Below are 25639 nucleotides of genomic sequence, written 5' to 3'. Positions count from 1 at the left end.
AGCATGTCAAAATATCTTAGGCATGAATAAACACTCTTTCAGAGGAGATTATTTTTGTATATGTCATGACAGAATCGGTGTGTCTTTGCTCCTTTGAGTGTGTGTATGATTGTATGTGCTATTTGCTGTGTGTGTGGGCTCAGATCAATAAAAGGGATGAGTAGGCAGTCTGTGTTAGAGAGGTGAAGAACAATTGAACAAAAAGCAGTGTGCTGTGAGAAAGCTACCGGGATGTGAATGAGGATCAGGACAAAACATACTGAAAGCTTCTGCAAATTTAATTATATAACATATTAAAGACGCAGCTCATAAAACATTAAATGCTTTTAAAAGGCGTTCATGAATCAAAAGGGATTTTACAAACAAAGCTCCTCTACAGTACAAATAGTCTATCATCGAAATTCACAAAATATTCTGTATTTTTAGCCACGATAGCAGCTTCTCCATCCCTCTGCCTGAGATTGCTGTACAACTGCAGTCATCAGTAATTTGGCGGAGCTCGTTTGGCCAAAATATGACAAAGGATGCCAAATAAGATTTGATTCTGTGTTGTTGTCGTTTGGTTCTCTTTTGTTTTGTGAGGAAGCCAGAGTGGGAACGGACTAATTAAAACACTAATATTTCACTGATGAGTAACAACAAACAATTATTTTTCATTTGAAGATGAATAAAACTGGAGCAACATGCTTCCCATTATTTCAGAGAGTTTCTGTTGAATACGATTTATGTACATCAGCCATAGGAGCAAAATGTCCCTTCATGTAGACATTTAAAGAGGAGAGATGAAATGTCCTAAATCAGTCATTCCCAAAGACTGGCTTGGGAACATAGACTGTATATATGAAGTGGACGGAGTCGTCGTGGCATCACACATTGGTTTGTGGTCGTTTAAAGCCTTGTGTTCGGCATCATCGCCATCTTAGATTATGGCCGTCATCATGCTGGTTTTTTTTTTGCAACTAATGAACGGAAGTTACCATATTTGGAATGAGTAGGAGTGACGTAGAGACGCCATATACAGCTCTGGTAGCGGCCGCGACCTGTCAATCACAGTAAGCCCCGCCCTAAAGCATCCCCTGCTTTATGGTCTGTTTGACTCTAAATGGACCATAATGTACCGTCACAAACCGGGCCGAACGGCCATGACTAAAAAGGGAGACGCATTCAATGAACAGTTGATTAATTATTTATTAAGTTTAAAGTAATATAAAAGCCAAACAAACTAACAGTGACATGTGAAGTCAGTCATTTCAGCAGTGTAAGTGAGTGGGTGCATGTAAAGTGTATATGCAGTGTTGTATAGTGTAGAAACAAACCATAACCGAAACCAAAGCCAAAGTGGGTGTCTCAGGAAGGAGCGAGAGCCAACTGAAGATCCAGAGGGTTTTTGTACCGAGTGCTCTGGCACACAGGGCCAGTGCTGCAAATAGCCTCAGGTGCTTCCACTCTGCCTGACGACCCTCTGCCACACCCACCTCCACACCTGCAAGGAAGGCAGCCAAACGAACAGGCAGAGAGGGTCGTCACAGTACTAAATGAACATCATGCTGTATTGAAGAAGACTTGAAACTACAGATTGAGACCATAAACTCATGTTTACAATGTTTACTGAGGTAATAAATCAAGAGAGAAGTAGAGTCATTTTCTCATAGACTTCTATACAACCAGAGGAGTCGCCCCCTGGTGGACAGTAGAGAGAATGCAGGTTTAACACACTTTGGCTTCACTCTGCAGAACTGGAAGTTGCAGCCTGGTTGGGACCCACAGCTGGATCGCAGGTGATTTTATACTTGGTCGCCTAACAGATTTACATAATTTCGTCAAGTATTTATATCTCTTCAAAATGGCTGGTTCACTATTCAAGATATCATAAGGTGATGTGAAAATTAAAGTAAAAATGATCAGGAGCGCTTATTTGCGCACACATTCACTCTTCACAAGAATGTGCATCGGGCTGTGTTGGATTGTCATTTTTAGAAGTTGGTCCCCAGAAAAAAAAAGTTTGTGAAACACTGAACTAGATGGTTCATCAAATTTTAGTTGCAGCTCTAAATTCAAAAACATGGTGTCTGGTTTAATGCATTGTTTCCCAACCTAAGGGTCATGACTCGCCACAAGATAGATCGCAAAGGATTAGCAGCATAGAAAAGCACAGAACTAATTGGCGTATCCTGGTATTTTTTTTATCCTTACCCAAAACCAGTCCCTCTCCTCATGGCTTAAAATAACCAATCCAACTAACAAGGGCAATTAGTACCAGCCAATCAGAGGCAAAGTAGGGCGGGTCATGCGTGGAGGAAAACACACTGGTGGTAGCTCATTAATGATGTTATGTTCAACAATAAAACGTTTTAATCATTGTTAATGCTTACTGCACTCATTCTGCTACTAGCCAAGAAAATAAAAGTTGGTGTTGTCAAATAATAGCCGTGTTATGTTTATCTTTTCATAAAATTGTATGCATTCATGTTAGGTCAATACTTCCCCAATTTATTGAAAATGGCATCGAATGGATATGTTTCAAGGCATTGTATCAACGTTAGTAATTCCAGTGCACTGCCCTATGGCTGATAGGAAAACACCTTCATTCTGGTGCAGTATCCTTGAAAATGTCCCCCAGCAGCAGGGGACATTGGACAAAGAGAGCTTTCTATTTTCATAGGAGAAACTGATGTTTATGAGGCAGGGGACCAGAGCTGGACCAGGGGACATCTCTATCTGGGACAGGGCATCCATTGCATACGGCAACTACTTCCACCGCAATGAATCTACGGGGAGGAAATCAGCCTAATGAGGAAAGACCCACGTGACCGTCGGGGAGAGAAAATGGGGAGAAAGGTGTTGGGGGAAAAAGAAAGAAAACATGAGAAGAAAGATGGGGATAGTTGGACTGCTCGTTAATAAGCCAGCCATAACAAATAAAGGGCTGTCAGGGGAAGCCTGGAGGGTGTTAGGTGTGTGTGTGTGTGTGTCACACCTGGTAGCCCAGCCCGGCTTTAGTCCTCATTAACCTAACAGAGAGTTGCATGGCAACTTCTGATCCATTGGTGCATCATGTGACCTGGACAACTTTGCGCCCCCACTGACATAGTTTAGTTCAACTGTGAGCGTTAATAAAACGTGTCACTGTGATGTAGCTGGAGCCACTGAAGAGGGCGCTGCGGAATGAATGAGGGTAATCAGAGTCAGAGTTCAGCTTTCTGTGACTGGACCACTGACTCACTGCTGCTCACCTGGTTATCAAAAAAAAATCTCCATTTCATCAAGTCATTTTTCAGTATTATTGAGTAATAATTGTGTTATTGTTTGTGTATAAAATACAAACCAACTGGTTCAAGAATTTTCAAAAAAAACGAGGTTCAGTATCTTCAAGATAGAATACGTCTGTCCAATCAGAATCAAGGAGAATTACTTAAAGTTAACTCTAATGTTGAATACGTTTTCCAGAGTGTATGAATAGAGAGGCGAAGCCCCGCCCCTTATGGTGGACCACTAATGGACCCATAAGACACATATGATGTTTGTCAATTTAAAAGATATTTTTCCAAGTCAAGAAAGCTTATAAAGTAAAAGACTGAAAATCGGTAATTAGAAATACACACACAAAGTATTGTAAGTGACGTCTTTCTCTGAAACTATGTTGTCTGTGTGTCTGGTACCAGGATGGAGCCAAACCAACAACAGCTTTAGTGATGTAGCAGAACTGCAACCTGATTTTTACATAGTTTGTAAATAATATGTGTATTTTATGGCAGCTCTCATCTCAAAGTCAGTTTTTAGAAAATAACAAAAATAAATAAAATAAAATATAATACTTCAAAACACAAGTTTTTATTCATTCAAATCCCATGAAGTTTTTGGCACAGAAGGAGCGTGAAACAAAAGGAAAGAGAATTTGAACATCCTGCAAACGGCCACACACGATTGTGTATATTTACCACCTTGAAAAAGCGTCTCTTGCTGCGACCCTATCCAGCCTCCGTGTACATAACTACAGCTGCGGGGCCGGAGCTCACGCCAAAGTGGACCCTCCTTAAGAAAGCCGTGTTTGTGTGACCGAGTTAATGGCCTCAGTCACAGGAGGGGGCAGAGGGTTAGCGAGCTGTAAGATGGACGGCGGAGGCCGAGCACCGCCACGGGCTGCAGAGAGAGCTAGACGGGGGGGGGGGGGGGGGGCTTTGATAGCTAATGCAATAACCACAGCTGCCACAGAACGAGGTGGGATGATAAAGAATAATCAGAATGGCTGAAGTGAGAAACTCAGCAAACACTGATTGATGATACACGTTTGTGGTTGCATTTCACTGTACTCAACTTCAGTACAGTGACCAAACATACACATTCAAAATCAACTTAACTTCATGAGAATGAGAATCTGAAAACTAGCCTTTATAAACTGCCTGCATGGTAAAGTCGGAAAAGTCAAGGGGTGGCACTGTCTCTCAATTAAAAAGGTATTTCTATGGCATCAACTATTTTGTGATGGGGATGGGGGGGGGTTTCATTTTTCACATCATGACATCCTCAAGGAAAAACCTGTTTTATGGCGTTTAGCAATTTCAATCTAAATGGGTTATTAGGTCTGAGTGCAGCTGGCATATCAGTCTTTTTTATTGACAATGTGCCCCTTCGGAAGCCATTTGAGGGCCAAATAACTCTTGACTTTGGAGTTATTTATCAATTTGCCATTCTTGAAAAGACGTGGTGACTTTCACTCGCGTGTGTTGAGACATTTGTGTCTTTGCAAAGCGGATCGCTCAAACTAGCTTAGAGAAATCGTAAAAGTGTCGCAATGAAAACAGGATTAAACTTATTGAAAATGTGTAGCAAAGAAAAGCCTTTTATCCTGTCGCGTCTCTTTGACTAGTGTGTGTTAGTTCACTCTTTACTTGTGAATAAGGCATTTTATTATTCTTCTTCTCCCATTGTTATTATAATGTTATTATAATACCTGCACTCATTGTTAAATCAATATGGATTAAAGTTCCAGCGAACCTGTCTGTGTGTAAATACAAAGGAACCAATGACAGCTTGGAACAGAGACACCCATCCAGAGGTTTAAAGTCATCCTTTTCACCCTAAATATAATCACCTCTCCTGCCTGTCACAAACCACAAATCCATTTCCAAACACAGAGTACACACCAGTGCTATCGGTTCAGAGCAGGCTTCAGTCTCCTTCAAGCTGCATCAGAGGGAGTACGATCTGCGTACCAACGGATAGTCGAGGCGTACATTCCTTCGTAAATTTCCTCTGTGACTTTTGCCTCAACAGGTCTAGTTTGAGCCATTAAATCCTCTGCCTTGTTTCCCCCCGCTGAGAAAAGTAAAATAAAAATCTAATTAAAAGAGTAAAAGTTAAGTAGATCTGCCCTCTTTGGCTCATAAAATAACATCTGATGCGACATGATACATACAGAATATACAAAAATAAATAAAAACAAAAAATTAAACAAAGTAATCTGCCGTGGCAGAAGTCGCCTAACACGGCCCGCCTTAATCTTTTAAGCTTAGTTGTATCTTCAGGATTTTAGCCTGGAAAACATCCACTAAGAATCACTTGATGCAGGCAGCTAGGAGACAAATGAATCTGCAAACTCACACAGAAATGTGCTGCCTGCCAGAACTGCTGAACCGCGTGAGTAACAAACTAAACTACAGTACGTGTCATAGAAACTTTGTGCTTCATGCGTTAAACGTATTGGAAGAGATTATTTATTCTAGGTAGATGAGATGTGAGAATATTTTCTCCAAACAGGGAAAATCAATGGCAGCCAAGTGAGTGGGACATTCGTCTAATCAGGCAACAATGGTGTTATCAGTCGTTCACTGTGGCGTTTACTAAGGCATACCATTCCCTGCATGGAGGGAGGGCGCAGCGGGCACTCAGTGCACGACTCCGGGACGCAATAAAGTCCGGGTGAGGGGAGCTGTAAATATCCGAAACTTCACCCCAGGCCTTTCAAAGCTGATCGAGAGCCAGTTGGGGATGGAGGAAATGCGCCGGCAAGGGCCAGCGTCCCGAGGAGGGGATCCTCCCACACACAGTGGTCCTTCTTAACCCGCCGAGTAACAAATCGTCAAACCTTCGTATCTACCGGCCCGACGCTTTACTTGTTACAGCATCGCCAGACCACGATCTTAATGACACATATAGTGGAATGTGCGAGGCTCGACAGCGACAATGTGCCGACAGTATTTCAGATGAGTAAAGTGTGAATGATGTGTGGTATTCTGCAGCCTTGAGGCAGCAACAACAAGATGTCCTAAGTGAAAGAGGAGGTTGTGATTATTCATAGCTTTATGAATAAACAAAACCTAAAATCAACTCTAAGTGGGAGTCAGTGAAGGGAGATCAGCAGCACAACACAAATGTGCTTCCTCTTTCTTTTGCCAGAGAGGAGACTTTTGGACTGGCTGCGCACAGCGAATCACAATAATCCAGATACGAGGAGACGGAAGCTCTGCATAAGTACATCCCAAATTCCAGACTGTGACTTCCGTCGCCATCGCCCTGAGCTGAGGGGGAATTGGTTTCACAGCACAGCTTTTAGGTTTATCAAATTTGAAAGCAAAATTACCCTCAAAAAAAGGCCAAATGATTTTGCCACATGGCCTAATGCATAGCTGTAGGGACCCAATAGATCCATTTTCGTCTTTGAGGGTCTCGTTCTCTGAGACTGAGAGTAAAAAATGTTTCGCCATCGAGCATCTAATAAGCTCTAGGCTCTCGAAAACGGGCCTCAAAAGTATATAATCAAAACAAATAGGAAAAAAATCGGGAGCGGGGTGAAAGAAAAAATAAATCAATGTGTAGAAAAGGATGGTGAAATGTTTCATCTACTCTTCACTCAGTTTGTTCCATAGAACACTGCAAGGGAACAACAATACAGCACCCAGTGAGAGATACCCACACGTCAGTCAATGACTGTGAGATGGATCTTCTAGTTTTTATGTTGACATTTTTGATAATTAATAAGTGGGTAACGATCCATCGATCAGGATTCATTCATTCATTCATCAATCAATTCAATGCTGAATGCTCCAATATATGAGGCAAAGGAAAAACATCGGTACTCCGGATGGGTCGTGACTTCTGCAATTTGGAACAGTCGTTCAATTATATAAAATTCTATAGTAAATGCGACTGTTGTTTTTTCTTAAAAACATATTTTACCGTCACAGGTGCTGCCTGGTAGTCATGTTACATTAACGTTTCCAGGCGCTGGTAAAACACGTGTGGCACTTTTAGTTGGCGCAGTGTGTGTGTGTGTGTGAAGGGGGGGGCACAAAGCCCCAGTAGTTTCAGCTGGGCGACGTGTTCGAGTGGCAGAGCATCATAAAACCAGGCGCCGGTAAGCCTAAATACTGGATCACCCGCTAAGTGGAGCACTGACACAAACTCCATTTCTCGGGCGACGAGGAGAAGGCGTCATGACGGCGGCGGCCGATTTCAACGTTTGGGATGATTCACACATTGAATCATTCAAACCAGGTTCTGTTGGTACTTTCCAGAGCGAGACAGTACGGATGACGGCGAGCAAAGTGGAATCAGGCCAGCAGGGATTCTATCATTTCCAGAGACAACTGCGCCACCTCTCCGGCTCCTCTGTTGTTTGTACTAAAAAAAACAATTATTGTGGATAATGTCTCTAGCAGAGCACACTGTGAGACATGCTTTCCAATCATGTCTTTGTATGTCAGGTGCAATAATTACTTCCCAATTACACACACACACACACACACACACACACGCACACACACACGCACATAATTCCCGTGACATCTGACTGATTTCCAACATTTTCTGTCTCCTGCTGGTTTGCATTCAGACATCTCCAGTATAAGCCTAATGTGCCGACTGAACATCCCTAATGTGGATTAGCTATGCATGGTTGTGTCTGCCATGAATCCTTCCCTCCCTGACGTGATATGACTAAAAATGCTGCCATGTTTGTGTGTGTGTGTGTGTGTGTGTGTGTATGTGTGTGTGAGCGGGTGTTTTTTGCACCGCGTTGACATGAAACCCTGCACTCTAAATACCTATGGCTCTTACTTTCTGTTTTAACAGGCACACCCTGATTTTTTAAGACTAGTCTGACCTGGAAAACTAAATTTAACGAGGAGGAGATGCCAACAGGTACATGGTACAAATGCATGTATGACTGCATTATAGGAAAGTGACTACCTACCACTTTAAACAAGTATACATACATTGTTACTGTGACCTTCGACCACCAAATTCTATTCAGTTCAACTTGAGTGCAAGTTGATGTTTGTGCCGAATTTGAAGAACTTCTGTCCTGGTCCGGACGTTCAGACGGACGGACAAACCGCTGTTGGAGCGGCATAAAAAGATTTTTAATTAATGTTTGTGTGTGTGAATGAAACCAGTGGAAGCCCTGCCTCGACCTGTTACCTGTAAATCAAAGTCATGATGAAGCGACTGGGCTGTTTGTTGGATAATAATGCTGACTGTTGAGTGACAGCCAAGGAGTGAAGATCCCAATGATTTACTATAGAGAGCTGGTGATCCACAGTAACCCGCTGGTAATTTGTGCGCTGGATATCGATGTAGCAGAGGGGGGGAGCATCTCCCAAAGTTACACGTGTGTGTGTGGACCTGCCGAGTGAATTTATGTGTAAATGTTTGCATTAGCAGGGCGAGTGCTAACAGAAGTGCTACGTCTTGGATGGAATCCAAGCTGGTTAATAACATATGTACACTGTTTACCTCCTCAATGAAAACACACCATTAAAATCCCACGTTTAGATTGATCGTTAAATCAACTTTAAAGGGGCCGCTATAAAATGATTTAGGTACCAGTGTTCGTGACTGGGAACCAACTGCCAAGTACATGTGCAGAGAGGAAGTGAATACAGATTTTAGCCTCAATTCTCAGCTGTGGTTTCCCAGACAAACTTGACCCTGAGTCACAGTCGTAAGTACCAAACAAATTATTTCATTCTTTCAATTGGATTGAATAGGCGGCTGACAGACACGCCGTGATTTCCACAGTGACTGATGCTCGTAACAAGAGCTCAACAGATGGCAACGTGTTGTGAAACATTTGCTTTGTCTGTCTCTACAACCATATTTCTGTTTAAATGTTTCAACATCAAACTAAAGTCCCACTGCGGCCTTCAAATGTATGCCTCACAGGTATCAGAACATCATTTCAGGGCAATCTCCGCTCAACAAAAAGCATCAAAAGTGTTAAACTGTGCCACACCTGCAGTCAGACATCAAAGACAAAACAGCCCCTGCACAGTATCTCTGTTCCTGTGTTGTAGCAGAGTTGTTTCGATACAGATACTGGCTCTGATGAAACCTATATTGCCGGATCGGGTATCGGCAAGGACACCAGTCTATGCACCGATCCGATATCATGTCATCACGTCATTTATCAGCTCATTTAAGCTAAACAGGAAAAGCAACGACACTTGTCAGTCTCTATCCGATCCGTACTGAGCATGTGCAACTCTCAACAGAGATGAGGAAAGAAGCCGTTTCCGTCATCAGCTCCGAAAATCGATGATAAATCCTTTTTTACAGTATTCACTTCCCTCTGCAGCGTCAGTGTATTAGTGGAAGAGTGGAGCAGTACCTTTGAAGAAGCAGTCCTTGCTGTGCACCACGTAGATCCGTCTCCTCTCCAGGCAGGCGGTGCGGTAAACCTCGCAGTGGTTCTCGTAGAACCTGCCGTCCGAGCCGCACACCGGCACAAAGGAGGGCCGACATTTCTCCTGGCAAACGCACTCTGCGCGGCCGGTTTCTGCCATCAGCACACACTGTCGCCCCCGACCGCAGTAAGTCCTACGGCAGGGATCTCCGTCAGGGTCAGAGAGGGCTGGAGGAGCGAGAGAGAGGAAAGGGTTTATTAAGGAAAGGTAAAGAGACAATGAGCAAGTTCATGAAACCTTAAGAGACAGAAAAACACTTTCTATATCCGCAATGTTTTACTTATTACACAGTGTACAGGTACAAGCCAAAGCTGCACAATGTAAACATAAAAAACAGCGTCTCATGAGCACAGATTGCAACCATAGACTGTCGATAAGAAGTGGACGTAGTCGCCGTGACGTCACCCATTGGTTTGTGGACTGATGTTATGAAGCCTCGAGTTTGACGTTTTTGCCGACGCCATCTTGAAACTAGAGATTGAGACCATGAACTCATGTTTACAATGTTTACTGAGGTAATAAATCAAGAGAGAAGTAGAGTCATTTTCTCACAACCAGAGGAGTCGCCCCCTGCTGGACACTAGAGAGAATGCAAGTTAAAGACACTTCAGCATTGGCTTTACTTTTCAGGAGGTTGCCACCTGATTGAAAACTAAAAATTTGTGGAAGCGTCCTTGCGGATGCATATCCAGCCGATTTACTGAATATAATATTAATAATAATAATAATTGACAGTAAAATGTAAAACTGCCCCCTGAACTGCAACCAGCTCTCTTTGCCACCTTCATTCCTGTGGGCCACATCAGCAAATACATTTAGCAGCACATGAATTTCATCGTGTAAACCAAAAGTGAAGTCGTCTCCCAGCTGCTGCAAAACTAACAAAGACCCACAAGTAGGACTCTGAAACTAATCTGGCACTATTTGTCACCCAATGGCTGTTCATTACTTTGTTTGGTTCCTGGTGCTCCACATGAGCCTCTAATGAAACATGCTGTTGGGTTTCAGGAACAGATTCATTATAATAGCATCAATGATGATGCACCACTCAGACAGAGAGAGGCCTCGCCTTCTTCTCCTGCCAAGTGTAACAGCTGCTCAACCAAACACCTTATCTGCAGCAGCAGTTTGTGAACTTGATAGAGACCCCGAAACAGGAAGAATGAACGTCAACATTATCCCACTATGATATGACATCAAGGGGTGATTCTGAATGTTTGAATGGTGCTGTCATTAGAAAAACAACTTGTGAAGCAGTGAGGATTACCATTTCATTCTGTATAAATACTATGTATGACAATTAATCTGCTGCAAATACTATAACCGTATTTTCCGATAGCACTCCTGCTTTATGGAAAATCAAACAAGCCTTAAACTCATCCTGATTCAAACACATACTGCAATTGGTATGTAAGAATAAAAATACAGGAAATATATCAATTACCACACAGTAACAAGGTAAATTGTTAGTAAAAAATATGCAACAGAAATAGAAAAAGAATCTCACGTCAAACACCTTCATTCCTGATGACAGCCATGAGACGGTGCTAACGTGGAGCCATAAGCCTGGCGTCCTCGTTAACACTTCTCGGCGCTCGGTTTGCACATACGTGTGAGCGCATCTGAATACAAACACACAAAGATGTGCACACCTGAGTGTGTACAGTATGTGAACGTGGAGCTCACACCTTCTGCCTACTCTAGCCCCCCAGCAAACACACACACACACACACACACACACACACACACACACACACACACACGCCAGCATCTCCATCATCACTGCCTGGGACACCTTGCTTCTTCCCCCCTGATTTAATCTATCTTCCGTGAGCTTGACCGGACCCGGACCCGGACCCCCCCCCCCCTTCTTCTCCTGTTGTGATTCATGGGTCTTGGCCGTTATAGCAGTAAAAACGGCACGGCTCAAACAGATACAAGCGAGGCATCTGGTGCCTCTCAAACCCATCCGGAAAATGTCAATGGTAATAAATTAGACATAAAAGTTGATTTGAAAAACCTGCCCTGAGTTTACACATTGTTCATGTGATCGTGAGAAAGCTCGATCAATATTAGGAAACAGGAACGACTCCTACGCAGGCACCCACATACAATTCACTGGCAGAGGAGCAACTCCAGTTCAGAATTTGATTTATGTGTATTTATATGTTTAAGTGAATATATTTTCACAAGCAAAGACATGAATTGTTAAATGACAGTTTGAGAGTCAATTTGACAGATTTGATCTAGACTCAAACACTAAATGGTGAGGAGTGGGCGTAGTCGTCATGAAGACGAATGGTCATCCAATGGTTTGTGGACTTCGCTTTGAAGCCTTGAGTTTGACATTTTGGCCATCACACCAGTGAACTGAAGTGACCGTATTTGGACTGTGGAGAAGTGACTTAGAGACGCCGTCTACGGCTCTGATAGCGACCTGTCAATCACCGTGTAGCCCCGCCCTAAAGCATCCCCTGCTTTATGGTCTGTGTGACTCTAAATGGACCATAATGTACTAAATGAACATCATGCTGTATTGAAGAAGACTTGAAACTAGAGATTGAGACCATAAACTCATGTTTACAATGTTTACTGAGGTAATAAATCAAGAGAGAAGTAGAGTCATTTTCTCATAGACTTCTATACAACCAGAGGAGTCGCCCCCTGATGGTCAGTAGAGAGAATGCAGCTTTAAGACACTTCAGCATTGACTTGACTTTTGAGAACCGAAGGGTTGCCGCAGGTCTGCACAGTTGAATTGTTTTAAAGACTGCAGCAGTACCGGTTCTATGGCTGTGTGTTTATCCTTCAAAAAGAACTGTTCTAACATCACATACAAAGTTTTGGAGTAAAAGCAAAGCTTCACCCTTAATTGACCCAGTTGAGTTTTAGCACTGTTTCATCACTTTAAATTTCAAGCACTCCGTCTGCCTCTTTTCCTTTTTACCTTTGATGTTAACAAGCTGTGTTATTTGCCATGGAAAGCGACTGTTGGCTGCAGCACTGTGAGAAACAAGACACACCACATGAATTAACTTAAAGAAAACAACACTATAAAACGCTGAAAATGGAATCATAATTCGAACAGATAAAGAAATAAAAGGTATAAAACTGATAAAAGTTGCTCGTAACATTACATCCCGTTTATGGGACACTGTGAAAGGCTGCTTTACCGCTACGAGGAAATGAATACACATCCAAAAGGGACTCGGTGACCATTGTGCTGATACGATGCTGAGAAGGGCTCATTCTATTATCCCTCTGTGGAATAAGGCTAAACTCCTACTGGCTTTACTTAAACGAGCACAGTCCAGGCTTTGATAATCAAACAGCAGAAAACAGAAATTGAATTTGCCTGCAGTATAATCATATCTCAACTGACAGCATATTCAACATTGGAGGTGTTGTGATGTTGTCGGAGGACAAAAGTCCCATAATTACATAAAGACGATACAAGGGCCGAAGCACAGAGCCACACACACACACACACACACACACACAGAACCGCATTAACACATTAGCACCCTCCAACTCACTTTGAGGTGTCACTATGCAGACGAGCAGACACTCTTGAGTTCAGTCAGTGTCTAAATCACAACATATGTGGCAAACAGAGGCACACTGTCAAAAAAAACAACAGATAGATACTGCTCATTTATCAGTGTGTCGATCAACATTTCAAGATTTCAACCGGTGGACCGATGCCGTCGGTCTGTACGACGTTATCAGCTGTAAACTGCCGGGCTATGTCAACAAAGCAAGGAGAAGCTCGGATAACAACACAAACAGAGGGAGGTCGACTTTGTTCTCTGCTCAGATAGACTTTACTCATCTGTATCTTTACAGAGATAACAGTTATATTATTGTTCAGAATGTTAACTACAGCTCCTTTAATCAACTTGTGTAAAAAGTTAAGGATCAATTGCTGCAGGCCTAAACAGGTATGCGTAGTCTAACCGCACTTGGTAGCATCGACTACTTCTTTATCACTATTAGGTTTCAGGAGTCTGCTGGAGGAGGCCGTGGTGTTGGGGGCGTGCCAGGTAACGACCCCGAGGGGACGGAGGAGGAGGAGGGGCGGAGTGAGACACACATTCAATTCCTCTTCATCCAATTCGCTAATTGTTCTTCGTGTCTCGGCAAAGCATCTGTGAGAAATGCAAAACAGCCCCGGCTCCCTCGCGACCTTGCTGCTCGTGTCAAGGTTGGGGGACGATTACAAGATCGTTTGTATTCTCCAAACGCGGGAGATTAAACGCTTAGCAACAACCGTCCAGGCGGCGGTTACCCACCGGTGGCTGCGCTTCCCGTCTTCCTCCCTTCCTCCCCCCCTTTGCCCTCTCCCATTTTGCTCAGAGAAAAGAGTAGGCTACATGAACAGCAGCCGTTCAAACAACAGAGACAATAGCGCATAAAGAACTTCCGTCTACAATGCACAAGCTGCCTGACATTTAGCTAAGTCCTGTAGCGCTCCCGCTCATCCTCGCGGCGAGTCCTTTTGTCTCATGCTCTCTCGGACCATGTTGGCTGCAATTGTGGCTCGCTTAAGAGGCTAAAAGTGTCGTTTGATAATCCTCCCCGTCTAAGCCGCAGGCGGAGTGCTTATTAATGGCTCTTACGAGTTCAGACGCTGTGCGTAAGGCCGAGACAATGCCAGGCTGACCATCCGGCGTCCGGCCTCGCATCCTGTCACTCTGGTCTTTTCTCTTTTTTCTGGGTCCTCCTCTTTGGGTCTCTGTCTTTTTTTCACTCTTTATTTCAGTGTGCATGTGTAAACTCTCTCTATCTCTCTCTCTCTCCTGTCTTTGTCAATACCCGTCTGGTGCCGAGCTCTGCTGGGCTTCGGGGAAATTGAGACCGGGCATTGTCCACTATAATCAGAGATTTCCAGGATGTGTTTTCTTGTGTGCGAGGAACACTGTCGATAATTGCCTGCGAACACAGGGGATTTGTAAAAAAAAATAAAGTGTAAAGACCACTTTTGCCTTATCTTTTTGACATTTTTTTTGACAGACAAAAAAAAAAATTCCCTCTTTCATTTCTTTTTATGCAAGCAGAAGCGGATGAGAGCATAACTGGAGGCGCAGCACGACTGACTGCCTTTTCATTTGTCTCGAGAAGCTACAATCTCATCAGTCTCAGCGCTCGCCGTATCATTGTGATGAAGCCATTGGTAATTTGAAATCCAGAGTGAGGTACACAATCACATATGCCACTGTACACACGGGCAGAGAAAAAGAGAGCGAGTCGATATATGTCACTTCACTCTGGAAGCAAGGCACTTATGTCTAAGCCCCTTGCTCTACTTAGCAAGTCAAATATGCCTTGATATATTTATACCTGAGGCCAGACTCCCAAGCTCTTCAAATCCCTTTAACATTTAAAGGCGATCAGAACAAAGTTTTATTCATTTTTTCTTTCATCTAGCCCCACGGAGGGGGGAGTTTGTTGTTTTTGATAAGTCCTCCTCAGAGAGACCAAGAGGGACCAAGCCGAGCTAATTAGACTGGAAGAGCATTTGCCCCGCTGACGTGGGACTCGCCGCCCGCAGCACTCTGATGTTATAAAGCGCCACAGAAACACAGAAGCCGCAGTCACAAAGCCTTAAGGATATCAGCGTGTGACATTTACAGAAGCAGAGAGTGGACTTTTATTTTGCCAGGAGATAGCTTTTGTTAGATGCAGTTCGGCCGGCGAACGTGTCCTGCGTCGTCTCTTTCGTTTCACTTGTGCGTTTGTGTATGAAATAAGCGTATAGGCGTTGGGTTTCGAGGGCCCAAGAAATGCTCAAGTCACAACTGCTGATCCTGCAGATCATTCAATGTGCTCTAAAGCATCTGTGGATAATTCAATTCAGAGACGCGCCGTCAAACACCGTTCCCCCTGTGCGGCGTGGTCAGACAAAGCACTTCTGACGTGCACGCTGAGCTGGAATACCAATGGACAACCGCAGGCGCTCGGTGAGAGACCCCGGGGCATACACGCAGATAAGAACAAACTGTCCATGTTGCTGCATTGAAGTCAGAGTGACGCAACTTTCCCGAGCAAACAGTCGATTGGTGGAAACTGGAATACAGAATAAGAGATGCAGCTTATTCTTAGTTAGGTTTAGCCCTCTTTCGTGACTTTTTCCAGAGAATCCTTCAGTTGGAATTACTGATTCTTGATTTAAAAAATGTACTTTCATTTACTTTATTACATTGACTCCGAGCCCATTTACAGTGTTTATTGCAGGAAAAGTCATATTCAACAGAGAATCCAGTAATTTTGACCGCTTGTAAATTTAAAACTTGTAAACCTCAAAACCAGCAAATAGAGGTAAAGTCAGGGTTTCACCGAAGAAATTACAATTCATCCTCTTGGCACCCTGAATGCCAGTACAAAATTGAATGGCAATCCATCCAATTGTTGTCGAGATATTTCAGTCCGGACCAACGGGGTGGACTGATCATCCCGTCTCTTCCTGACTCCCTCTGGACACTTGAGACGACTACTACTGCAACACTACCACACAAAGTAACTTTGGAAGATAATTACACTTAATATAAACTTCGTACCGGAGCCATTTTTCTCCATTAAGTGCCGCAAATTACCCATTACCTCCACGACCTCTCTCTTAATGGCAGGTTAGCCAGTGCCTCGCCGTTCACTACAGGGGATTGAATGGATTGGACACTGAGGCCATTTCAGTCAGCCAAGTCGTGGAGCGGTTTTACCGAAATGTGGATAAAGAAAATGTACTGTGACCGGCATCTATATTGGACGTACTCGGCCCCACACACACAGATTTACATCAAGTGGAGGCTGAAATCATGACTGTAATGTGGCAAACAAAAGGGCAGCAGTGGAGAGGCTTTTAAGTGATTTCTGAAGAGGCCTGGCTGATGGTGGAAAGCTCAAATATAATGTGAGCAGTCATAGCTGATTAAGAGTACTTGTCACGTCCCTTATTAATACACGCTGATCCTGTTTTTCTCCCATGTCTTGATGTTCCTGCCGCTCTCACCGTGCCCTCTAGATTATTGATCAGGAAAGATGCAAATGGAGGAAGTTATCGAGAGAAATGAAGTGCTGGTCGCTGCAGACGTTTGTATGTTCACACCAAGCGGCAGGAACGTACAAAGGCAATGCAAAGACCCGAATGCGAGAAATGTGCGTGTTGCTAAAGCTCATCAGCGTCGGTCGGCACTGTTTTCCTGAAGATGTCGAATAAGAAATGGAGGAGAGACATTTTTGTACAAAAAACGGAGCAGAGTAGAATCTGTTTAATCTGAGGACACTGCAGTTACAATTTGAGAATGGAATTAAAGTATGACACATGTTAAATAAATAGAATGCAGTGAGCTAGAGGATGGTCAGCTGAATAAGAGAAAGCAGAAAATAGTAAGCTGAGTTATATAAGGACCAAACATTTAATTTAATTAATCCGGATAGGAAAAAGCCAAGAAAATAGGCAGAGATGGAGAAAAGCAGCAAATTGAGGACTGAGATAAAGAAGAAAAGATGAGGGATTAAGAGAGCAATGAGAATTGATATGAGAATTGATATGAAAATTCTGTGAAAAGGATTTCAATGATGGAGCGGGAAGGAGAGAAAGGCTGACTCGGCCTCCACAGAGCAGGGATACTCGGCGTGCGCCTCAGACGAAATGTCACTGGGCTCATCTGGCTGGTTCAGCTGATAGACGGGGATCAGAGGATCAATACAGGCCTATCTGCAGCCGCTCCACCGAGAGGCTCGGCTCTTTTGAAAGAGCAACCTGGTCGAGCTGAGCTGCTGCTGCTCTTACCCGGGGCTCTCGCATTATTCAACACATACCAGATAGTTAGGGATTTCTCTGGTAAGGAAATGATTTTTCTTTGTTGGTGACATGCGAGAGGTTATGTCATTAACCAGAGCAGGCCCTGAGGATAGAACGTGGTTTATTAGTATTCGTCTGATTCTCTGAAGGTTTGATAATTCCCTTCTTAGCCATATTTTATACTAATATCAATTCCTCTATTTCCATCAGAGTCTCTTTCAGGGTCGCTATGGGGGCTGGAGCGGATCAAAGAACTCGCTGAGCAGAATGCAGTTTTGTAGTCGAGAGCACCTAAACCGAGACCAAGTCATTATCAAGACCAGAGTGTATCGAGACCGAGACAAAACCAAGACTTTAAAGGGTTGAGACCAAGTCATTACCAAGACCAAAGTGTATCGAGACCGGGACAAAACCAAGACTTTAAAGGGTTGAGACCAAGTCATTACCAAAACCAGAGGGTATCGAGACCGGGACAAAACCAAGACCTTAAAGGGTTGACACCAAGTCATTACCAAGACCAGAGTGTATCGAGACCGAGACAAAACCAAGACCTTAAAGGGTTGAGACCAAGTCAAGACCAAGACCAGAGTGTACCGAGGCCGAGACAAAACCAAGTCTTTACAGGGTTGATACCAAGTCAAGACCAAGACCAGAGTGTATCGAGGCTGTGACAAAACCAAGACTTTAAAAGGTTGAGACCAAGTCAAGACCAAGACCAGAGTGTATCGAGACCGGGACAAAACCAAGACTTTAAAGGGTTGAGACCAAGTCATTACCAAAACCAGAGGGTATCGAGACCGGGACAAAATCAAGTCTTTAAAGGGTTGATACCAAGTCATTACCAAGACCAGAGTGCCGAGACAAAACCAAGACTTTAAAAGGTTAAAAACAAGTCAAGACCAGAACCAGCAAGTCCCACAATGCAGGGCCCACTTATGAATATTTGGAATATGCAAACCATAGACACTTATCAAACTGATCTGAAATATCTACATTTACATAAAAACACCAGCAAAAAAACAAACAAATAAAGATTCTCTTTATTCACCTCTTTTACTGCCATATATATATATATATATATATATATATATATATATATATATATATACTGTATGTGTATGTATAAGTGCACTGTGATAAATGTCTTTCAACCCTGCAGAGCTGAATTTTGAGTGTGGGAATTCTCCTTTGTTTTCTGTGAGCAATCACCGTACTGATGTTAACAAATAAATCAGGCAGTTTAGTCTTGAAATGGACTCGAAATGAGATCCAGAGTCCTCTTTGTCTGAGATTGACGGAGTAAAAATCCGGGTGATTGTGAGACATGACCCAGACCTTCAAAAAGTGCTCAAGACCAAGACCTCTCTGGTTTACTGCAACACTGGCAGAATGTAAAGAAAAAGGTGTTTTAAAAAATGTGTGAGCAACATCACTGAAACAGAAATATTTTTCATGAAATTCAGCTAGTTTTGATGTTGGGTCGAAGCAACATGTTTTCTCTGGGCAACTTGGAGTGTGGCTGCTAACCAGTACAAAAACGAGAGCAGACGGGTAGAGGCAAAGTAAAGTTGAGGGAGGCATGAAGGAAAAGGAAAACAAAAAAGGCTGCTGTACCATCTGGGAGGGCAGTTTTGACAGCATGTGGAAACTACTGTGAGACCAGAGTGAGCTGGAATTCACACTAGCTATCCGTCAGTCACGTGGTCACATTGGTTATGGTGTGACAGGTATCCGTTTCTCACTCGGAGGAATGTCCTGCCCATTTGGTAGCGTAGAATTACTCTGTGCTTTCCCCCAATAACTAAGTGTGAGGAAAAGCTGGAAATAATCATAGTTTGGTGCAACAGTCTGACAAACTGGTGAGCTGAAGTCAGAGGTGCTCAGACAGTTGGTAAATGAGCATTTGCAATTATTTTTATTATTATCATCAGTGGTGTAATGGACCGTAGTTGACCCCCAAATGGTTCAATTACTCAATTTTTCAATGACAGTGTGAAATTTTACTGCCGATTGTTATATTCAGCAAAGATATACGACCAGGAGATCAGCAGTGATGCTTTCTAGTCGCCAATCTCTGGTTATGTTACATTGTGGACAACATATCCGTGTTGAAATATGCAGCAGGAGCGCTGGTAACACTAGCAGCACCAGAGCTAATAGCTAACATTAACGGAGGTTTCACGGACAAAAACGTTTCCACCGTTTTAATGAAAAGACTTTTAATGAAAAGCTAAAATGTGTCGAAACATTCATTTATATACTGTAGATCCAAATATGCTTATAGCATCAATTCACACTCGCACCGAATACAAACTAACCTGAGTGTCATGTTTTGTTCATGAATACAACTGTCAGTTTTAAGCTAGTGCAAATTGCACACCATCTGCTCCGACTCCAGAGGGATCAAAGTTCTGGAGTATGCTTGGCGGTTTCTTTCCTGACTTTGTGTAGGTGTGTATGCAAGGGTGTCTAAGTGTTAAAAAAAAGGCGCAGATAGCTGCCTGTGATTGATCTCTGAGACTCAGTGTAGCTAGTTTACACCATCTGCATTGTTATTTACTGAAATTTTACCGCTGCTGCAGCTGAGGTTACAGCAATATGGGGCTTAAGCATCGGCCCCTCTTCAGCTGCTACACTCATATTTTCACATTAATGCCAGCACAGCCAAGGATGAAATAAGCTCTCAACAGTATTTTTGCAGCAGCAGGAATGAGCGAGCATGTGAGTGTGGGGAATATAATCTCTCCTGGAAAGAAAAAAAGCCCTCTCATCTACAGAGTCTGTAGTGCATAAATGGAAAGTGTTTGAAAAGAAGAAACATCCCTCCTGTGTCCTATACGCAAGTCTTTGGAGGCATATGATCTCTATCTTCAAGGCCTAAATTAAATTTCCATCCGTGTTTGTGTGTCTGCAGATGTCCGTGTGAGAAAGACTGCGGCATAAAAGTGTTTGTTTTCCCTTGTTAAGATATGCACTTTTTCCTCAGCTCTCAGACTTTACAATGTTACACTCCATCCCTGTTTATTATCAACACCTTAATCCCTCCGATCCATCTTCAGCACCATCTTGCTTTCACCTCTCCCCGTGTATCTCTCTGTTTATACACCTCCCTACAGTATATACTGTATTTCTGCTGACACCACCCCTGAACCCCCCCCCCCCCCTCCCTGCAGGGCTCTGGGAGAACAGAGACCGAGCGCCCCCGATGGCCTTGCTCCCACAGCCAAGATGACTAATAGCCCCGGCAGGGTGAGAGGCCGCGGAGGTGAGAGAGAGGAGATCAAGAGGCCACGTTGTAAGAGCTTCCTCTGTTGGGTGGGCTTCGGCTGCTTAATGCTCTATTCACGCACACGTGTGTGGTGTTGAATCAAATCCTTTGTGTCCAGTTAGAGCGTGCTGCGGGACACAACAGGATTCTTATCAAAGAGCACTGAGGCATCAGATAAAGAAAAATCATTGTCTTCGCTCAGTGGTGGAAGCAGCATCGTTTCTGTGGTGTCTTGGATTGGATTTATGATTTAATGATTATACATTTTGTATTTTACCCTGGCGAGCCTTAAAAATGGGACACAAAAATATGGACAGCAATTATAAATATTACAATTTAAATAATATTAAATTATAACACTACAGCTTTAGGTAGGTGTTCTTTTTTCTAGTCCAATAATTTCACTTCTCTTCGGCACTAAATAATATTTATATACAATATTTAAAAATAGGTAATAAATATAAAGTTTTATTTTTTGAAAAAAAAAGGCTCACAACTTCCTAAAACAGCTGGGCACTCAAAAGTAACTCCAACGGGAGTATAAAGCATATTTTTGAGAGGCTATTTTCAGCAGCAGATTAATAAACGGATAGTGCTCTGGTGTGTATTCACGGCAGAAGGACACTGATGAAGGACACTGATGATGGGATGGACTCACAATAGAAAACTCAATGATGTGTTTCCAGTAGTTTTTGGACAACGATGGAGCTCTATAGCACAGAAGACTAAGCTATATCTGCCTTTGGGTGTACAAACAGTACTTGCTGTTAGGATCACTCTATTGTTGACTTTGGCCTTTTCATGGTAGTGATGGTATGATGACTATGGATGTAGTCTCCGTGACATCCTGGATAGGTGTCTGAAGAGACATGGGGAAGCTGAAAGTGGGCAGCTCCGGCTCTCTAAACTCGATAAACGGGTAAAGAAGTGGAACCCCTGGGTGACGCAGTAAAGGAAACCGACCTGAGAATGCATCACTCAAAGCGACAACGCCCTCAATTAGGCCTAACTTTAATCCTTACAATGATTTGAGTAATATAAAAACGCACCCCCTGTACAGCTGACATGAATAGGAAGATTAGCTAACTTAAAGAGTTTTTTGTACCAGGCTGTAAACATTTATCTCTGCTGTGAAGTTGGGCATTTAAACATGGAGGTCTATGGGGATCGACTCGGTTTTGGATTCAGCCTCATGTGGCCATTTGAGGAACTGCAGTTTTTGACCAATTCCGTATTGGCTTCATTCCTCAGCAGCAGAGGCTGCCGCTTCATATCACGTAGTTCATGTGGTCAAATGCTTCAATAAATCCATTCCAGTTGTCTGTCAGTGTGTGTTTGATTTTCTGGGTTCTGTCCGCATAGACAGCTTATTTATGTTAACATACTCATTTGGTTCTCAGGCTGTCACGAGCTTTAAAAGACCATCGAGGTGACGATGGACTATATGCACATCAAATGCACTGCTGTCTGTCAGCTGGAGTTAACACTTAACCTCGAGAGTGGGCGACAGGTTGCTTCATTAGAAGTGACTTCACTGTAGTCCCGCAGTGACAATTACAACAGACAGGGACGATGAAAATCCAATATCTGCACATTGCAGTAAGAGTGTGGTTGATAGGCGATACATCATTGTGGTCAAATTATTTTGAAGCAGTCGATTACAAGGTTGGTATGTGACGTTTTCAGGGACACTTTGCACTGAAGGTGCAGCCGACAGGAAAGAAATAATACATTTTATGTCCAAGATATAAAAAGACAGGAACGAAACCGTGGCTGAGAAAACAGAACGTTTGAGACCTCCATTTGCATAAGATTAGCATCATCAAGGGGACTTCTGTCTTGGCAGACACAGAAGATTCACACAAGAGCAAAATCCCACATGATCTGCACCATTAATACAAATCACTGGGCGTCCCCCTCAGGTAATATTAGTCCTGTGTGAATCGGGGGGCTTTTCACTTCAACTCATCTCGAACTCTGCACTGAAACTGTGGATGGAGTGGGGGGGGGGGGATTCATGCATGCTAAATTACCATGTGCCGATGTAGATGCAGCACATCCCCTATTGATTTGTTGGAAGCCTTTGTGCTTGCATTAATAAACAATGAATATACCTCCAACTACATCTGCCTGCTAAACCATAATACATCTACATATTTATGTCTTTTTTCAGCAAATATGTTGTTTTGTCATTGAGGCTTAAGATACAGTTGCACATTGCACTACAGCAACATTGCAATACAGTGAAGGAATTTCAATTTACAACACAGTCATCAATGTGTAGATGCAGCTGCAGTGCTTATACCTGGTCTGGACGCTAAATAGAGGCGATAACATAAAAAGTACAAAACAACTCCAGGGAGGGAGCAGCTGAGAAACCTGTCTTGGGTTCAGACACAATTACTGAGGCAGCGTTGTTCTGATGGTAATGGTATTGGACTGCAGTCATAATATACCTGACAATATATAAACAAGAGGGACTTGCCTGCTTGTTTGCACTTAGCTTGCGAGTGCATCTTTACAAATGTGTCGACCCGGTTGTGACGCTGAACGTTCACTCTTAAGGACTCAAAAACAGCTTGTGTGGCCTTATTTAAATGAGCAGCAACGCTGGCCACGCTGAAACACAGACTGTAAAGAATGTGCATTCACTAAAACAACCTTTTTGACTGATTTTGCTGAAGTCACGCATATCTGTCAACTCGTTATGTCTGTTTCAAACGGCACATGCAGAAGAAAGAGAGAAATCCAATTACATGAACGATGAGTCAGACCTAATACCACAAGGAGTGTTAACCAGACTGATCCAATTAAGCAGAGATTCATTATGGCTGTGTGAAACGGAGGTGAGCATATTACAAAGCGATGCAATGCTGCAATCCGTGGCAAGTCGGTATAGTCGATAATACCGAGTCAGTGTTCCAGACTTCCAATCAAAATGCGTCCCTGTGCTTCAGCTCGGGAAAACCTGGACGCCTGCAGCTACCTTTGTACGATTGTATAATTTCAGACATTTCAAGGCTCTGCGGGAACCCTGTTAACAGAGACAGGAGAAGTAGAGTTCCACATGCTCGCAAAGAAGTACAAATCAACTGAATGGAACTTCACAACACACAAACACTACATAAGAAAGAAATGATGAAAACGTAATTCACTGTGTGCGCTGCAATGTTGATGCGATGTCAGGAGTTTTCCAACATAGAATTCTGACTTTGACGGCCGTTGATTTCAGGGAAAGAAGGGAAAAGTAACATTGCATTGCCTTTGCACTGAGCCAAAAGATAAGGATGATGCTGAAGTTTGATTAAATTGAGTCGGGTTATGAAAGGGCTCACTGAGAGGGTTTCCGAACAATAAGAACCACAGAGATGTGCTTTTGCTGTCGTGATGACACTGGTGGTACACAGACTAGTTCCAGTGAGAAGAATAATAGATACTGTATGTGGCATAACAGAGACACAGACGGAGAGGTACAGAGGGAGAAAGATGATAAACCACAAGATGAGACGGAGATAGAGGATTCAACTCCAAGCCTTTTATAAAGCTGGGAGGGGGGGGGGGGGATCTGGATGGCTGCATAGGCCTTTAAAGACTCTCTGTGAAACGTAAAATGAGGTTGAAAAAGACACTTTGACCCAGAGTAATAAAAGTTAAAAGCTGGACGAAAATCTACCAAAGAGCTCGCAATTTAAAAGCAGAGTTCCCCAAACCTTTGAACTCTGAGGGCCGGGAGACGGCACCGGCCTCTGTTTATGGTGTATTATGAACGCATCCCTTTATGGAACAAATTGTTGGACTAAGGTTTAATTATTAACAACGGATGAATAGCTGAAACAAAAAGCAGGTCAAAAATCTAGACTAAAAAAAAACATCTTAAAACCAGTCCCTGACATTTGGGAACAAAAAACTATGAATTAATTAACCAGTGAACGCAGTACAAAAGGTGAAAACTGGATTATGAGTGGAGAAACATAACAAATGCAGATTCTTCCAAACACAACAACAATGATTGGTTTGAAAATGATATCACTGATATGCTCTGGCTGTCTCAATCATCAGATCTCAAGGGCTCCAAGATGATCTCCACCACCATCATTAAAACAACAAATGATCTTTTGGAAGAACGGTGTCCATCTCCCCTGTACATTTGACCAAGTTAGAAGACATTCCCTACAGGTGTTCCTGAGATTATCGCGTTCACAAGAATGGACCAGAGGGACAGACAAGTCATACCTTCGTCCATGGCAATCGCGGGTGGGAGGCATGAACAATTAATTAATTAAATGTTGGTTCACCAAATTATCCCAAAACAAACAAGCAGTGTTATTAAGATACATATTTGACTGCACTATCACTAATATAAGAGCTTCATATTTAATCCACAGTCATGAGCAGCAGTAACCCCGGCAGACACCTGACAGGTGGAGACAGAGCCTCAGAATCAACGGCCCAGAATTAGAAGTAGACTGAATAATACATTAACACATCGCCCCTCTTATACAACTGACAGGTCTAATGTTTAAATGATGATTTGCCTTAAGGTACCCAACAGGCCTTATGGAGAAACATTGTCAGATCGGGATTTTTTGGGGATTTAAAACATCAGGAGGAAAACAAACAAAAAAGTGCCAAGTAAGAGTCAGGACCCAAACATGAATAAACATGCACGGGAAAAGACACCAGACACAACCACGGCATAAAAACAAACAAAAAGGGAAGCTAATGAATAAATAAAACAGAACAACCGCCATCTAAAATCGCTGTGACCGAGCTCTGCCCAGAGAGAGACGTTCAGTGAGCGATCTCATCGGTGCTGCTGTCGGGTCCACTCAGCGGTCAGGAGAGCCGGCGCGGTGTTGACAGCAGGCTGTCATTACTCCAGAAGTG

General features: G+C 43.1%; 1 protein-coding gene across 2 annotated transcripts in view; it reads right to left on the bottom strand.

Moving 5' to 3' along the window:
- Positions 1 to 25639, bottom strand: part of fstl4 (follistatin-like 4) — a 186512-nt gene that overhangs the window by 98727 nt on the left and 62146 nt on the right. For both annotated transcript variants that reach the window (XM_031874110.1, XM_031874111.1), the window contains exon 4: positions 9608 to 9850. In XM_031874110.1, the coding sequence (XP_031729970.1) occupies positions 9608 to 9850 (243 nt within the window). The remainder of the gene's footprint in view (positions 1 to 9607; positions 9851 to 25639) is intronic.

The sequence above is a fragment of the Anarrhichthys ocellatus genome, unplaced genomic scaffold (assembly GCF_004355925.1).
Source record: "Anarrhichthys ocellatus isolate YVR2014 unplaced genomic scaffold, GSC_Weel_1.0 scaffold78, whole genome shotgun sequence".
NCBI classification, from domain to species: Eukaryota; Metazoa; Chordata; class Actinopteri; order Perciformes; family Anarhichadidae; genus Anarrhichthys; species Anarrhichthys ocellatus.
The sequence above is the reverse complement of the archived record's forward strand: the minus strand, read 5'-3'. Positions and strand labels throughout refer to the sequence as shown.